Source organism: Choloepus didactylus, chromosome 21 (assembly GCF_015220235.1).
Source record: "Choloepus didactylus isolate mChoDid1 chromosome 21, mChoDid1.pri, whole genome shotgun sequence".
Classification (NCBI taxonomy): domain Eukaryota; kingdom Metazoa; phylum Chordata; class Mammalia; order Pilosa; family Megalonychidae; genus Choloepus; species Choloepus didactylus.
In genome coordinates this window covers 3,544,810-3,561,799 of record NC_051327.1, presented here as the reverse complement: position 1 = coordinate 3,561,799, position 16,990 = coordinate 3,544,810, and the positions used below count along the sequence as shown (strand labels likewise).

General features: G+C 42.5%; 1 protein-coding gene across 1 annotated transcript in view; it reads left to right on the top strand.

The window, feature by feature from the left end:
* Positions 1–8,922, top strand: part of EEF2K (eukaryotic elongation factor 2 kinase) — a 110,254-nt gene extending 101,332 nt beyond the window's left edge. Inside the window, exons 17-18 of the mRNA XM_037814438.1 lie at positions 2,298–2,476; positions 5,933–8,922. Of these exons, the coding sequence (XP_037670366.1) occupies positions 2,298–2,476; positions 5,933–6,042 (289 nt within the window). The 3' untranslated portion in view covers positions 6,043–8,922. The remainder of the gene's footprint in view (positions 1–2,297; positions 2,477–5,932) is intronic.
* Positions 8,923–16,990: the final 8,068 nt, after the last annotated feature.

The window sequence follows — 16,990 nt, the reverse complement described above, 5'->3', positions numbered from 1 at the left end:
AAAACAAGCCTCAACAAATTAAAAAAAAAAAAACAACAATTGAATATATTCAAAGCACATTCTCTGACCACGATGGAATACAAATGGAAGTCAGTAAGTTTTGATTTGTAACTCCACTATTTACTTCCTACAGGATAGAAAATACATAAACTCTAATAACAAATCAGTGGTTTTGGACTCAATGTAAAGTATGTAATTTTTGACAAGAACTATATAAAGGTGGGGGAATGGAGGAGTATAGGAACATAGTTAATATATCCTATTGAAGTTAAGTTGGTATCAAAGAAAACCAAGATTGTTATGGATTTAAGAGGTTAAATTTAAGCCCCACAGTAAACACAAAGAAGTTATCAGAGAATATGACCATAGAGATGTAGAGTAGAGTATCGGTTAGAAGAAGTGGGGGAGGGGGCAATGGGGAGTTAAGAAATGAGTGTAGGGTTGCTGTTTGAGGTGAAGGGAAATTTCTAGTAATGGATGGTGGGAAGGTGATGGCATTACAACATTCTAAATGTGATTAATCCCACTAATGGAATGTTAGGGAGGGGGTGGAATGGGAAGATTTAGGCTGTATATATGTTTTCACAATTAAAAAAAAAAAAAAAAGACAGTCTAAATAGATGAAATTGAAAGCCAAGGATGATCCTGGATGGGATCTGAGGATGGAGGAGAGGAGGCTCAAAGGGATACAGTTGGGACATAAAAAAAAAAAAAAAAAAAGGAAATATAGAATGTAAGCTTTGTATCAATGTTGAATTTCTTGAACTTCTTAGCTGCGCTTAATGGGATTGCATAAAAGAATGTTCTGGTTCATGGGAATTGTAGGTGTGAATTATAGTGTTTGTTCAAGGATGTGTGCAGCTAGCTCTCATATGTTCAGAAGACAGAGCAATAGATGATGGATGATAGGGAGGGAGGGAGGGAGGGAAGAAAGAAATGGCGGTGTGACAGCATGTTAAAGTTGGTGGAGGGGGTATCACGGGAGGGGGGTCAGGGTATGCTGTGTATGGGGTTTGTATTGTTTTTGCAACCGTTCCTGTAACTTTGAATTTATTTCAAAATAAAATTTAAAAAAAATACAATAAAATGGAGTCAAGGTTGTCTCCTGAACACCATCACAGCCAGCCACTTTTTATGTTTGTTCCTTCGACAGACATTATCGAGGTATGTTGTTTGCCAGGCCCTGGGAATACAGCAGTGAACAAAACAGACATGGTCCTTGTCTTCGTGGAGCTACAGTCTAGTCGGGGGAGAATGTAGATGATGAACATGTAAACAGGAGAATTAGAGTGAGGTCCCCATTGTAAGGAAATAGGGTGCTTGGGGACGGCGCCTCTTAAGAGGTGTTGTATGAACTGAGCCTTGAGGGATGAGGAGTCAGCTGTAGAAAGTTTGGGGAAGGACGTTCCAGTCAGAGGGAGCAGCAGGTGCAAAGGCCAAAGGGCAGCTAAAAGTTGGGTGTGAGTACAGAGTTGCGCAGGAAGCAGCCCAGTTAGGCTGGCAAAGGGGATTTGTAGGATCTGAGGCTAGAGGGTGGGACTGGGTCAGGTAGGGCCTTGAAGGCCGAGCGTGACAAAGAGGAGAGGTCAGGGAGTCATTACGGCTCTTGCTTCCGGATCATTTTGTGGGACCTACAGCCCATCTTATCTGTGCCTCTCTTTTTGCTCTTTGCTGATGTATTATACATTGTTACTTGCAAGCTTAGTGATATGCATTTAGTACACCAAAAAAAAAAAAAGTCTGCCGCTCTGTTTGCTCTATATTTTGCATCATTTGGGTTTGGGTGGAACCTAAGGATGCCCTCCGTGGTTTGGCCCTATGTGAGCTGCAGTAGGAGAAATAGTTCTGGGTTGAGGGGTAGGGCTAGAAGAGGGAAGTGAGCTAATTGGGGGTCAGCTCTGGATTGTGCTGGAGGGAAACCAGAGCCAGCCAGCACAGGCAGAACTAAAATGGAGCTGAGTGATTGTTGTCAGCTCAGAGGTAGCCCATAGAGTGATTTTGTACAAACTAGAAAAATGGTACCCCTTTCTCAGGATGCTCTATTTCCATCCATTGGAAAATTGTCGTAATAACTGATTTTGTCAGGGGAAGCTACCTGACTGCTGTCTTAACAACAATATAAATCTGCAGTGTGAAGGAACCCCTTAGACTGATGGCAGCGGGTACCATGGGCTGTGGGCTATAGATGGTGGCCCCGCTGGGATTCCTGACCGGCCCCTCCTGCTGGGTGACCTTCCTTCTCCTCCTGCCCTGTTCCCGTGGTAATCTCCCTCTTTCCCCTTGTATCTCCCGGCAAGGGCTCGAGACTGGCCAGAAGCCCTGCACTGGTACAACACAGCCTTAGGGATGATGGACTGTGATGAGGGTGGCGAGTTCGACGGGATGCAGGATGAGCCCCGGTATGCGCTGCTGGCCAGGGAGGCTGAGATGCTGCTCGAGGGTGGCTGTGGGCTGGAGAAGGACCCACAGCGATCAGGTATGGCCTGGCAGATCTGCCCCCAGGGTAGGCAGGGTTGGACAGGGAGGGACAGATTCCTGCTCCACTGGGAATTATGGCAAGGCAGAGGCCCAGGGACTTGGCAGCTCTGGTGGGGAGAAAGCGCTATACTGGCCCATCTGTTGCCAGGTGGGATACTGTATGGTGCTAGCCCAGGAGGGGTCTTTATGGAACTGGTATTTTTTATATTGACATTTTTTATTTTAATGGTTATGTATTATTTACTTTTTTTGACAATTTTTTATTGAGATGAAATTCATATAACATAAAATTCACCTTTTAAAGTGTATGTTTCTGTGGTTTTAATATATTCATAAGGTTGTGCAACCATTTCCACTATCTAATTCCAGAACATGTTCATCACTCCAAAAAGAAACCCTGTACCTCCCCTTTTGCTCCTTCCCCCAGCTCTAGGCAGCCACTAATTGATTTCTGCCTCTACGAATTTGCCTATTCTGGACATTTCACATAAATGGAATCCTATGAAATGAGGCCTTTTGTGACTGGCTTCTTTCATTTAGCATAATGTTTTCAAAGTTCATCCATGTTGTAGCATGTATCAGTACTTTATTCCTTTTTAATACTGAATAATATTCCATTGTATGGATGTATCGCATTTTGTTTATCCATTCATGAGTCGATAGGCAAGTTATCTTTTTTTTCCCATTACACAATGAACATATTAACTCCCAATTTCAGGATGTGGCTGAGTTTAAAATTTGAAGGTTGTATAAAAAATTTAATGAAATTTTAATGCAAATCCACAATCTCATATATGAAATTTCTAAAGCCTGAAAAGCACTAAAACCCAAAAGTGTTTCTGTAAGTTTTGCAAATTTATTTGGTAGCAAAAATGATCTTGAACTGACTTGAGGTTGTTTTTAGTCTTTTTTTCTTCCCCTTAGGGAAAATATTGCTATGCTTCATTGCAGAACGATGAATGTATGACCATGGGATATTGCCCAGAGCCTGCTAGGAATATTATCCATTTATGGCATGTTGCTGATTTACCCTTCTAAAATCCAAAAAATTCTGAATTTCAAACACATCTGGCCCCAAGGGTTTTAGAATTTGGTTTGTGGACTTTTAGATAAGGGTACAGCAAAAATTGTTCAGGAGAATCGTGAACGATTGAAGTTCAGGAAACACTGCCGAGGCAATTAGAACAGTGTACAAACATGTATTATTTTATTTATTAATTTAAAAAATTATACTGGTAATCACTTTTTAAAAATCTGATTTAGTGCCCAGTCCCAAGGTGGCAGGGAACAGGCAGTGCCTGGTGCAGTTGGGATAGGTGTCAGAGTAGGAAGGCAATGGACTGCATCGAAGACAAAGCATCTGGTTTAGAAATCCCTCAGATCCAGATTCAAATCCTGGCCCTGCTTTTTACTGCCCTTGCGACCTCTCTGAGCCTCAGATTCTTCATAGGACCTCTTCCTGGGGTCCCCACAAGGATTAAGGGGCATTCACACAGCAGGGAGGTGTCAGGGCTGGAACCCAGGCCCTCTGCCTCCCATTCCAGTGCTTTTTCTACAGTACTTTAGTCTTGTGCCCAATATGGTACTGGGAAATTCTATGTATAATATTATGAATGATAATATATATTATGAATAATAATAAACATAATTTCTTAAGCTCTTACTTTGCTAAATGATTTATTAACAGTATCTCATTTTAGTTCTTAACCAACTGAGTGAGGTTAAGTGGAATTGTCCTCATTGTAGTGTTGAGAAAGCTGAAGCAGCTCCTCTAGGAGAAAGGAACTTGCTCCAGGTCACACAGCTGGTAGAGGATTCAGATCTGAGTAACTCAAAGCCAGGTCATTTAAGCCCTGGGAAAACAGGCCCTGTCCCCAGCTTCCAGGAAAGAGGGATGTGTGCCCTGGTAAACTGGAAAAGCCCTTGTTTTAGTTTCCTAGGCTGTTGCAAGAAAATACCGTAAAATGGTTTGGCTTCAGCAATGGGAATTTATTAGCTCACAGTTTGATGCCAGGAAAGTGTCCAAATCAAGGCATCATTAAGGGGATGCTTTCTTCTCAAAGACTGGCTGCCAGCCATCCTTGGCTCCTTTGCCACATGGCAAGGCACATGGCAGAGTCCCCTGGTCTCTTCCTTCTGTTCTGCATTCCATTTCAGTTGCTTGCTTCCTATAGCGCGCCCTCTCTCGCTCGCTCACTCGCTCTCTCTGTCTTCATTCTGTTTATACAGGACTCCAGTAATAGGATTAAGACCCATCCTGAATGAGGTGGATCACCCATTAACTGAAGTAGCCTCATCAAACTGGCCTACACCCACAGGAATGGGTTAAATTTAAGAACATGTTTTTCTGGGATACATACAGCTTCAAACAACCACAGCCCTGTGTGAATATTAATTAACATAAGTCAAGGAAAACTTCCTAGGATGGCCATCAAAACCAGGGAATTTCATAGCTAGGCTCCTACATTTGTGTGTAGTCTTAGGAACAGAACAGAAGATGGAAAAAGCCCATCCCAAGGGAGAATTTAGGTGTACACCAAAGTGGAATTTTGCTCACTGTCCTTTCTAGCATCCTCTTCTCTGTCCCCTTATCCCTAACCGCACTGGTTCTGGCTTCCCAACTCAAGAACTAGCCATGCATAAGTTAAGACTCTTTGGGTTGCAAGTGACTGAAATAAACCCAAACTGACCCATGCAAAGATGAATTCACTTACCTGGAAATTCCAGGGTAGAACTGGCTTCAGGCATGGCTGGGTCCAGGAGCTCAAACCATGTGATCAGGACTGTTTTTCTTTTAGCCCTCCTTTGCACTCTGCTCTATGTGGTGGCCCCTGACAGATCCAGATCTTATTAACCCACCAATGTCTCATATCAAGTGGAAAGTGGTGCAGAGCTTGGTCGTCCAAAGACCCTTGGGATCCAATCCCAGCCCTGCCCCCTCTAGGTTGTGACCTAGGGTAGGTTAACCTTTCTGTCATCAGTTTGCTCATCTGTAAAGTGTAGATAAGAACAGTACCTGCTTTACTGGGTGAGAATTAAATGAATTGGTAGCATTGGATTACTAAATCATCATCATTATCATTTCCAACCATATCACCATCTTATCCAATCAGTTCTGTGTAAAGTCCTCAGCTTGATTCTGATTGGCCCAAATTGAATCACACACCCAGACCTAAACCAATCACTTTGGCCAGTAAGGTGGCCTTTGCTGATTGGACTAATCCCTGCAGGATGGTGAGAAATGGAGGAACGATGTACTGCTCTGATTGGTCAGGCTTTAATTACATGCCTACCCTTAGAGGCCATCCAGGTCATGTTGAGGGGTGAGGAGGAGGAGTTGGAGTTTGGTTTCCTAAAAAAACTCCGGGTGCAGTTCCTGGGAAGCGGGAGGACCCGGACTGGGCAAAACAGCGGGTGGGCTCACTTCTTCCCACCCCACTTTGCTCTTTGTCAGGTGACTTGTACACCGAGGCCGCAGAGGCCGCCATGGAAGCCATGAAGGGCCGGCTGGCCAACCAGTACTACCAGAAGGCGGAGGAGGCCTGGACCCAGATGGAGGAGTGACAAGCCCGGGGAATCTCTGCCTGCGAGAGCTCGTCCCGAGCAAAAGGGCTAGGAGGGAAAAATTTTTTTAAAGACTTACACTTTGTTTTTCTTGGGGGCGGAGGGGGGTATTTTTAGTGTGTTGTAAGTCAACTTTTGTATCTCATATTTTTACTCTTGGAAATGTTTTTGCTACTCGCAGCGATGTCACAGCTGTCCTTTAGGGCGGTATTACGGGGGAGTGGGGAATGAAAACGCAGTCTGACCAACCAGTGTACCCTTTGGAGATTATATTAAAAAAATCTTTTTTTGGTCATGAGATGTAAGAAAGTGCTTTTCTGCCTTGGATGGAAACCGTTAGGACATTGCCCACCAGCCTGTCGATGCAGGACTGAAATTTTAGGCCCACAGAGCCCTGAGTTTGCCAAGTCAGGATGGGGTGTGTGCTGTCAGCACTGCACGGGAAGCCGTCTTCCTTGCATTTGGAAGCCTGCGTGGCATTTTTCCAGGAATATGAGATTGTATAAGACCCAGGCCTCCCTCTACCACAAGGAAGGGACTTCGCACTGATTGTTTTCTAACCTATTAGTTTCATTTCCCTCCTTCCCACGAAGAAACTGGTTTTCTAGGATGGAGGCATATTTCACTTTTAAGCACGCTTTCTGCAGTGGGCTTTGCAAAAGAGGTTTGATTTTTGTATGCACAGGTCAACTACCTCTAACTCTTACATCAGTAGTGTGGAAATGTGCCTCAAAGCTCAAAAGGATAGTAGCTCTGAATGACGGCACATTCTCTGGGAGCAGGCACCCACAGTGACTGAAGGCTCCTTTGTACAGTACTCCTCTGTGCTTTCTTAACATCTGCTGTTCTTATGTAGTATCTGCTCCCCGACTCCTGTCCTTGCCGTTTTCTGCTTGAAGCTAGGCTGATTGTCTTGTAAATGCTTCCAGCTGCAGCCCCTTGAGATTTATTGAAGATGTTTGAGAGTGAGAGGGCAAGAACTGTAAACACTCATTAATTCTAGTAGTTTCCCCAGGGCCAGGCTATGGTTTTCTTTATTTAATGAGTGTTCCCTTTAAAAGGAGTTCAGATTTAATGTTAGTATGATTTCTGTTGGGTGTTTCAAATAGCAAAGAAAACAGAATGCTCTGATCAACCCCAAGTGCCAGGAAAACATTTTTTGTATCCCTGCTTTTTGTATATGGTATCATAGCCATTTTTTCTCCTGGAAGTTGGAACCCATCAACCCTTCTTATCTGCACCAGATCAAGTAGTTGGCTTGTATTGAGTTTTTAATTTTTGTTTGTTTTTTTAAAACCAGTACATATTGTTCAATTGCACATATTAAATGCATCTGAGAAGCAACTTGACTGTGACTTATCACTTCAAAGTAATCAAGTCGCATATGATTCATGCTTTTTTTGTTGTCAGTTCAGTCAACCTCCTCCCTCAGATTTTATTAGGCAAATAATTTGTATTCCCTAATCATCTTTCTCATTTCTTAAAGTCATTTCTTTTCTCTAACCCAGGGATTGGCAAATTTTTTCTGTGAAGTGTTGGATAGTAAATATTTTAGGCTCTGTGGGCCCTACAGTTTCTGTCAACTACTCATCTCTGCATTCAAGTTGTAGTGCTAAAGCAGCCATTGACAATATGTAAATGAACGAGTGTGGCTGTGTTTTAATAAAACTTTATTTACAAAAATAGGTAGCTTGCTGACTCCTCTCTTTGAAGGCTGACTGAGAGCTACTATAATTAAGTCCTGAGGGCAGGAACCATCCACAGTGCCTTAGCACAGTGTAGGCATTCAGTAAATGTGTGAACAAATAGAGAGCCAGCCCTGATCGCTGCACTCTCTCTGAGACTCTGGTTCCTCCAACAAATTAATGATTTGTTGTCTGGGTTGTCTTGAACCATCACCCCTGCAATTCCACCCCCCATATGTCCTTAATGTCTGTGGGTGGATAGCCTGGACATATAGCTAAGCAAATGGTTCTTTAAGGACCACTGAGAATAACAAAAGTAACTTGTAAGATAGTGAAATTCTTTTGAGTCATCAGAAGAATTTTTTCAAACTTCAAAACCTAGTTTTGTGTCTTTTAAAGCTGACTAGGCCCTCTACTTTTTCCACAAATAATGGTCATGCCAAAAAAACCCAAAACACAACAGGACATTCCAGCCCCAACTGGAAAGACGTCTGAGATTTCTTCAAGTGCAAGAAACATGCAAAGGTCCAGGAAATGAGTAATATGGGGCAATAATCTGTTACCTTCATTTCACAGATAGAGAAACCAAGTTTCTGGGTGGTAGAGTGACTCTTTCACATGACACTTCCAGTTAGCAGCTAAGCTGGAGCTAGGGTCTAAGAGTGCTGTCATTTAGGAGTTTAATGACCCTTTCAGTTTTGCTGTAAGAAAAAAAGAAAAAAAAGCAGGCCTTGCAGATGCAAGAAAGAAAAAAGTCCCCCCAAACCAAAACCCCAGTGCTTCTGAATAGCCCTTTTCCCCCTTCAACCTACAGCACTGTGAGAATTTCTCACAACCTTGACAAATCAAGCCAGGTAAACTGTCCTTGTTGCTGCTTTAGTGACTTCATTTCTTACTGACCCAGCACTTTTGTTGCATTACTAGATATATTTTACAGATCAGTGAAGGTTTACACAGTATATGCAGCTTGTTTAGGGGAAAGGAGGCAAAATATGTGTCTTCCCTGTGTGGACTGGTACCTCTTGTGTTTTGTCTCTGAGGTAGCCACTTAACCTGAGGTAACCATTGTCCTAGACAAGGTGGACGGACCCCGGGTGGAACCCCAGAGAAGTGGCTTGCATTATGGATTTATTTTTGCATATGTATTAAATTCTATTTCATCTTTCCAAATAAAGTGGTTTCTTTCTTTCCTGTCTCAAATTCAAATGCCTACTGGTCACAAGTGAAGTTAGTTGGGTGGAGGCTGAAGTAAACCTGAGAACTCGAGCTACATCTGAGAGGGGCAGCCCCTATTCAGCTCCAAATGCTGGACATCATGGGAACTGTGGGTCCAGTGATGCCCCATTTTACGATTTTTCAAGAGCTGATGAAAATTGGATTTTTTTACATGAAGTCCTCTGATTTTTAATGTTTGTAATGAAGCTTAATAATAAAAAGTCTTCCAGATTTGGGTCATATGCTGTCAGTTTGCTTTAGAGAAGGTGTGTGGACCTCTCATCTTGATTTTCTCATCTATAAATCAGAAAAGAATAATCTCTACCCTTATAGGATTGTCATTGGCTTCAGGGAAGATAGTACAAGTGCTCTGTGAGCCAAAGCTTAAGAAAATGTCGGTTTCCGATATCATTTGCTTTCAACCTAATGGTTTTTTGTTTTTTCCCAAGCTGATGTTTGTTTGTTTTTTTAATTTTAAGAAATTTACACATTAGTATAGCATGTATGGAAGACTGAACACAAACATTTAGGTCACTTTTTCCTAAAACCCCACTAAAATGACAGGAAAGGGATTTCATTAAAGGAATGAAGAAGAGGGATCAACCACAACAAAAGTTTGGATGCTGGAAAGCAGGTGGATCATAACTGAGTTAGTGGACCCAAGAGGGTTGGATCCTACATCAGCAAATGAGGAAATCTGAGAAACAGTCCAATTTTTATAGTTGAATAACCACCTCACTCCCCAAAAAGGCTGAGAAGTTGGTGGCACTGAGAACCCCTGGAAAGGGTGATGAAATGGGCCTAAACATGGAGGATCTGTTGAAAGACTGTTAAAACAACAGACCACTAGAGCAGTTCACCTATCCTGTGTGGCCTGCCAGTTGCCTCTCTGTCACCCTACAGAAGCCTGGGACAGCTGGCACAGTAGAGAGTGAGGCTAGCATATTGCAAGTAGGTTGAAGTGAAAGTTTTCATATTGAATGTGGTGGGTCCTCCAGCCTTCTTTTTACCTTGTGCTCTCAGACACTGGCAGTCTGACTTTGACCCTCTTGGCAGAAGCAGACAATTAGAGAACTCTTTGGAGAATCTGACCAGTCCAAGGTAAAAGATTTAAAGGCACTTGCCCCTAATGTAACAGGCTGGCCAGAGCACCCCACAGAAAAGGCCACAGCTAAAAAATCCATCCACACCCACAGAACTTCACAAACAACTTATTGGAGCCCCATTCTTAAACTTGAGCAGACAGCCAAGGATCAACATGTAAGGAAAATAATATGAAAGAACCATCAAAACAAACCAACAGAAGAAAGCATTTTGGAGGAAACAGGATACAGAAAGAAGAAAACTTAAAAAAAAAAAAAGCTATCATTAATATCCTTGGGTAAAATGTTGCATCCATGAAAAGAGAACAAGATGCAGTTCTGCGAATTGACACAACAAAAGAGCACTTATAAATTGAATGTATCCTTACAGAAATGAATAACTCAGTAGAAGGGTTGGAAGATATAATTGAGGAAATTTCCCAGGAAGTGAGACAAAAAATATGAAAACTAGGAGAGAAAAATCCAGGAGCCTAACCCAGTGGTTCAAAACAGAGAGAACAGAGAAAATAGAGGAGAAAGAATCTTAAATTCAAGAACATTTCTCAGAACTGAAGGATAATGGTTTCCAGAACAAAGGGCTGTCAACTACCTAGCACAGTGGATAAAATTAGACCTATGGCAAAACTCATCTTTATGAAATTTCAGAATATTGAAGAAAGGGAGAGGATCCCGGAAGCTTCTAAAGGGAAAGAGCCAGTTTCATATAAAACATTGAAAATCAGAATGGTATCAGATACCTCAACAATAATGTTGGAAGTTGGAAGACAATGCCTTCTAAATTCTGAGGGAAAATGCTTTTAAATCTAGAATATTCTGTCCAGCCAAACCATTAATCAAGTGTACAGGTAGAATAAAGACATTTTTAGACATGCAAAATCTCAAAAAAGTCATCTCCCATGTGCCTTTTCTTCAGAAGTCACTGGAGGATGTGCTCTATCAAAAGAGGGCATGGGAAGTGGGAAGGGGAGAAAAAGGGCCAACAGAAAAGGCATGGGACAGACAGCTAGAGAGATGAATTTAATTGAGAGACTGTGAACACAATTTATGATTCAGATGCCCAAGACTCAGGGGAGTGCCATGCACAGCATTACTTTAGAGTCTTGAAAAGGTCCTTTGGGAAAAATTACAGATAATTTTTTTTTAATTCAGTTTTATTGAGATATATATTCACATACCATTCAATCATCCATGGTGTATAATCAACTGTTCACGGAGGGAGGGAGGAGAGATAGAGGAAGAAAGATCCAGAAAGCAGGGAATCCAACAAGAGAGAGGTGAGGGGAGTCCCCAGGATGGTGGGGAAGTGAGCCCCCAGGGTGAAGACCTGCCCCAAGCCTAGAGTAAAACCAGCCCTCCCAGGTCCCTGTCAGAGGCTGCAAGAGAAATGTCTTCAAGAAGATGAATTGATAGAATACCTCATATATTTCTTTGCAAGAATGGATTGTTCAAAGTGGGAATATGAACTATATAGAAAACTAGCCAGATTTTTTAAAAACAATTATCAGCTAGAAAGGAAACAGGATTTTCCAGAAAAGGAAAAAAGAATAATAGCTGAGTGCATGGCCAAGCTGTGAATAGCACTTACATGGTCATAATGTAAACACGAATCATTGTTTAAATGAAATTACAATGTGATTCTGTTAGGATGAGGGTAAGGGAAGTGTGTGAGTGGTGGAGATGGGGTGGGAAATGAATAGGGAGTGCCTAAAACCAGAAAATCAAAAATAAAAGGGCAGCAGTATAAGCATGTTGTTTGTACATTTGGAGATAAATACCAGAAGAACTGGCTAAAAGTTGAAGGTAACTGCCTGGCAGGGGAAGGGGCAAGCACACTACTATTTTTGGTACAAGCCTTGTTAGAATTGATATGTACATGTACAACTTTGATAAAATTAATTATCAAATTGAAATAATACAAAATATTTACTGTTAAAATACTAAAAATTTACTAAATAAAATTTGCTAAATTAGAAATTCATCATAACTATAATGTATTGAGCATCTACTGCCATGTTTGATTGAATCTAAGACCACCACCAATCTTAAGACCCACTATTATTTTAAGTATTAATAGGAAAGAAACAATGCTGAAGTAAATGATATGCCATCGATCATCAGATACAACCCAATTTTAGAGATATTCATATGAAAAATGTATTAGAAACGATAGGCGGTATGTCAGCTAAAGCTGTTTTGTTGTGAACATTTTACAGAGGAGAAAACTGAGAATTAGAGTGGTTCCCTGTCTTAGCTTCCTAGGGCTGCTATAACATGTCACCTCAAAGCGGGGGGCTTAAAACAGCAGAAATTTATTCTCGCACAGTTCTGGAAGCCGGAAGTCTGAAATCAAGGTGTTGGCAGGGCCATGTTCTCTCCGGAGGCCCTGGGGGATGATCCCTTTTTGCCTCTTCCAGCTTCTGGTGACCTCAGGAGTTCCTTGTGGCCGCAAACTCCAGTCCCTGCCTCTGTCTTCCCATGGCTGTCTTCTCCCTGGATGTCTCTGTCTCGCGTCTCTTTTATAAGGACACCAGTCTTATTAGATTAAGGGCATCTTAATGAATTACATCCACAACCACCCTGTTTCCAGATCAAGTCCCATTCTGAGTTACTGGGGATTAGGACAAAACATACCCTTTGGGGAGGACACACTTCAATTCATAACAGTCCCATAGCAAGAGCATTTGCCAAGAATATATTTACAAATCAAGAACCAAAATTTAAGGTTCAAATGTCAAATACCATCTTAATTCCCACCATCAACAATGTCGACTGGCAAGGCTGCAGCGTTATTCCTGTGACTCACCAGTTCCTTCAGGGAAACCAGGATGTGGTTGCAAAGCTGCAACTCACAGGAACTGTTGGACGGGCACCACCAGGATAGTGGCCTGTCACTTAATTTAACTCAACTCAGGACAACTCACCTGACCAGACACGGCCGTGGACAGGATTGAGAGATAGACAGCTACCATGTAGCAGAACCTGAATTTCAGCTCTGGTCTGTCCAAAGTCACAGGTGGACTTTGGAGTGGTCAAGGGGCAAGATGACCATGCGTCTGTCTGCCAGGGAGAGTCCCAGTTCTCACTTTTTGTCCCAGTCCTGCTTCCAATAAGCATTTGTCCTGGACTTAAAGTGTGCGGTTTTGGATGATAATTAATATGGTCACCCTGTCAAGGTGACCTTTCAGTGAGGCATCTCCTGGGGCATAGCCAGAGAAAATGGGCCAGAGACAAAGTTCAGTGGGGGGCCTCCCTGCCTTGTTACAGGTTGTGTACACAATTAAGCCAGCCCCTCTCCCTTTTTTTCTGCTGGGAAGGTTCTTTTTTGGGCAAGAGCAAGGTTCCTTTTGGGGAGGCCCAGATTATCAAATAGGTTCCTTGGTTGCAAATAATAGAAATGAACACTGGCTAACTTTAGCAAAGAAGCAATTTTTTGGAAGGAAGTAGGTCACAGAATGAAAGATAAAACCATCAAGCTTTTAAAGGGAGATACTAGGGCAAGTATAGAGATCTAGGAAGCGGAACAGTCTGGAAGTTCCTTTCATGGCCCTGTTATTGAGCTAAATCATTATTTGGTATCCAGATTCAGATTTCCCAGGATCAAGCATCTGATTGGCCTGATTTAGGTCTCATGTGTGGCTCTTAGTGCTTTGATTGACAGTTCTTCCAGGACCACAGGGACGATTTCCCCAAAGGAAAATCAGAGTACTGGAACCAGACAAGGGAGGCATGCATGCTGGGGAGGCCAAAACAACAGATACCTACCCTGAGAGTACATTCCCTTTGGAGAAGTAGAAGAGAAAGGCCGTGCTGATTAGAGGGGAATGTTAAAGTAAATTTTCCAGATGGTTTGGTTACAAGCATATGTCAAAATTTTAGTAGTCTTGCTGCAAGTGAAAAGAACTCTGGGAGGCTAATTCAAAGATTCATTGGTAGAGACATTTTTAAAAATTTATTTTTATTAAGATATCACTTACCTAGAGCAAATTGCATAATCTTAAGGGTATAGCATGGCAAAGTTTTACATATGTATACATCTGTGTACCAACAACCCAGATTGAGTTATAGAACTGAGATTTTATATATTTATTTACCCCTATCTATCTCAACCCCACCCCCTCTCCAAGACAACACACCCCAACTCACACCCCACACAAAAGTTTCCCTAACCGCTGTCTTGTTAGGGACATTAAATAGGAAAAGAGGATAGTTAGATAATCATTGTTAGACAAGATACAAAATAAAAGAATGTTTGGTTAGACGTCACTATGCTCCTGACTTATAGACAACAGTCATCTGGGTGGGTAGAGAACTAGTTCTACCAGTATGAGTCTCAATACCACTAAATTTTGTAAGAAAATCACTTAAGTGTTTTATCAGGAAAGCTAATTTCTTTCTCGAAAGAGGTTCATGCAGAAAGGTTTGGTCTCAGACCAGGTTTGAGATAATTTTCCTTTTACAAGGACAAGGGAGTAAGAATAGAGGGAATCAAGGACTGAGTCCCCACCCTCACTGCCTCCCTCCTAGGGCTTATGATATGGAGAGAGACACCCTGTACCTGGTGACCCAAGATTGAGGAGGGGTGGGGGCAAGTGGGCAGTGCTCGATTTGTGGTGCTTGCTCACCCCCTGTGTGAGAAGTGCATAGTCAGAGTTTCAGGCCTTCCTCTCTGTCCCCTGCACACAGCTGCCAGGACCCTATGGGTCCTGAGGTTCTGATGCAACATTCTACTTCCACTTCTTATGAATTCACTTCTGATTGTCATAAGACAGCTGTGCCATGGGGCTGTGGAACTGCGAGAAACTCCCAAAAGGAGGTCCTCGGCTCTGCCTTCCACAATCATCCTGCATCTCTGCAGGCTCACTGTTAAGAAGAATGTGTTGGCTAGATGGACCTGAATTGCTCTAGAATGTTCTGGCAGAAATATCTCAGCTTCATTTGAGTCCTCACCAACCGCTAAAGCTTTGGCCACATGCAGGGGGGATTCTTGGGTTACCAGGTGGCACTAGCTTTAGCAGAAAATGATCAAGGGATATCTCTAAGGTGGGAATCTCACTGGGCCTTCAGAAGGGTTTTGAGCTGGGAGCCAGAAATCTATTAAGATTTCTCTATGACTTTCTCATTTTATCATTCTCTCTTTTTCTGTGTTCTGGCTTTCTCTACTTCTCCAACTTATGTCATAGAATATGGCCACTTCGAATCCCCTTCCCCCCTAGTTCTAGTCAGTCTCAGAGACTAACTCTAACACTTAACAGAGTCAAGTTAACAAATCAGCAACTCACTATGTCTCAGTTCAGATTATCAAAAAGAGAATCTGATTGGTCCAACCTGAGTCTCAAGTTCACCATAGAACCCACTGGACCTGGCTGTGGGGGTAGTAACACACAGGACAAATGTGGCTTCCGGGGACCCACTCTCTGGGCTGGTGGGGCAATTTCTAGAAAGTGGGACTGGGCAGAGATACCAGCAATTACCCTTCACTGGGGATAAATTTCCTTTTGGAAAACCCAGTGCACAATTCACACAGAAAATCCCTTCCGGCACTAAAATACCACAACTATTTCAATGCTCCTATTGACATCAAGAACTCTTCCTCATTCAGCTTTGAATCCCCCACAGTGCCCTTGCTTATGTCCTTAACAGATGGTTGCTTCTGTATTTTTTCTTTTAATTCCTTTAAAAGCAACAAGCTCTCCCAGCACAATGAAATGTTTGCATATTATTAGTTATGTTAAAGGTTGATGGAGAAATACAAACTGGGCTCAGGTAGAAACTGGAAGAGAAGGAGAGATACGGAATATCCAAATGTTAGGGGTGTTTGCCAACTGGATATTAACCAGAAACTTTGATCGTAGCCCTGAAAAGTCTAATACAAGTCAACACAAAACTCGAATTCTATTTATGAAAGTGTGCTCTGTATGATTTTCTAGGGAAGTGTACAATGCATCACAATTGTTAGTGGAGTTGCTGCTTAATTCTGCAGTTGAGTCGGGCTAAGCATGACTTGGCTCACCACAGTGAGTCAGCTGGTCATGGCTGTCTGGGTACCAGGCCTTCCAACAATTTAGAAAGCCCTGAGTGGCCACTGATAGTAGTAATTATAAGGGCTAGCATTTAGCAGACCCTTACTGGGGTACCAGGCATTGTGCTAAAGGCATTACTCATTATTTTGGGTAATTGCCTTTTTACAGAGGAAGAAATGAAGGCTTGAGAGGTTCAAGAATTTACCGTTGCAGTTCCCCCTGCCTGGAATGCTTTTCTGTCTGCTGTGCCCAAGGCTGGCTCCTTCTCAATGTGCAGCTGAATGGCACCTCCTTAGAGAGACCTTGCAAGATCACCTCTTGGAAAACAGCTGCCACCCCAACCATTCTATCTTAACATCATTGGTTTTTTGATTCCTTCATTGTACTTATCACCAAGCTGATAATCATGGTTACCTCAGTGGAGGGGACTAGAATGGGGGTCAAAAGTTAAAGGGCCTTTGAATCTTCTCTGCAAGGTTTTAATATTTTGCAATAATTCTTGCAGTATTAGTGTGACCAAAAATTAAGACATACTTTTTCGGAGAGAACTGTTCATATCAGCTCCCCTGATTTGGCCGTCGGAGCCCCTGGTGCGGGTTACTGAGGATCAATCCTTTCTCCCAGGGACACATAACTCGGGTGGTGTGGACTACGTGTGAGTTGACTTAGGGTCGCGGGGTTAACACCTGACTCAGAATACAGATCCTTACACTGCTTTCCGCCCTAAAACCTATTTGGAACGAGTCTGGGTCTAGAAACTGAAGCAAATAATTTTTTAAAAAGACAAGGCGTGTTCGAAATAATTCTATCGGAGTCAGATAAGACACACAGTAAACGAAAGAACACCAATGAAATGGTGCTGCAAGTTCAGCTGAAACGAACATAAAGGACTAAGGAGGTTCTTGGGTGCCTGCGCATGCAAGGA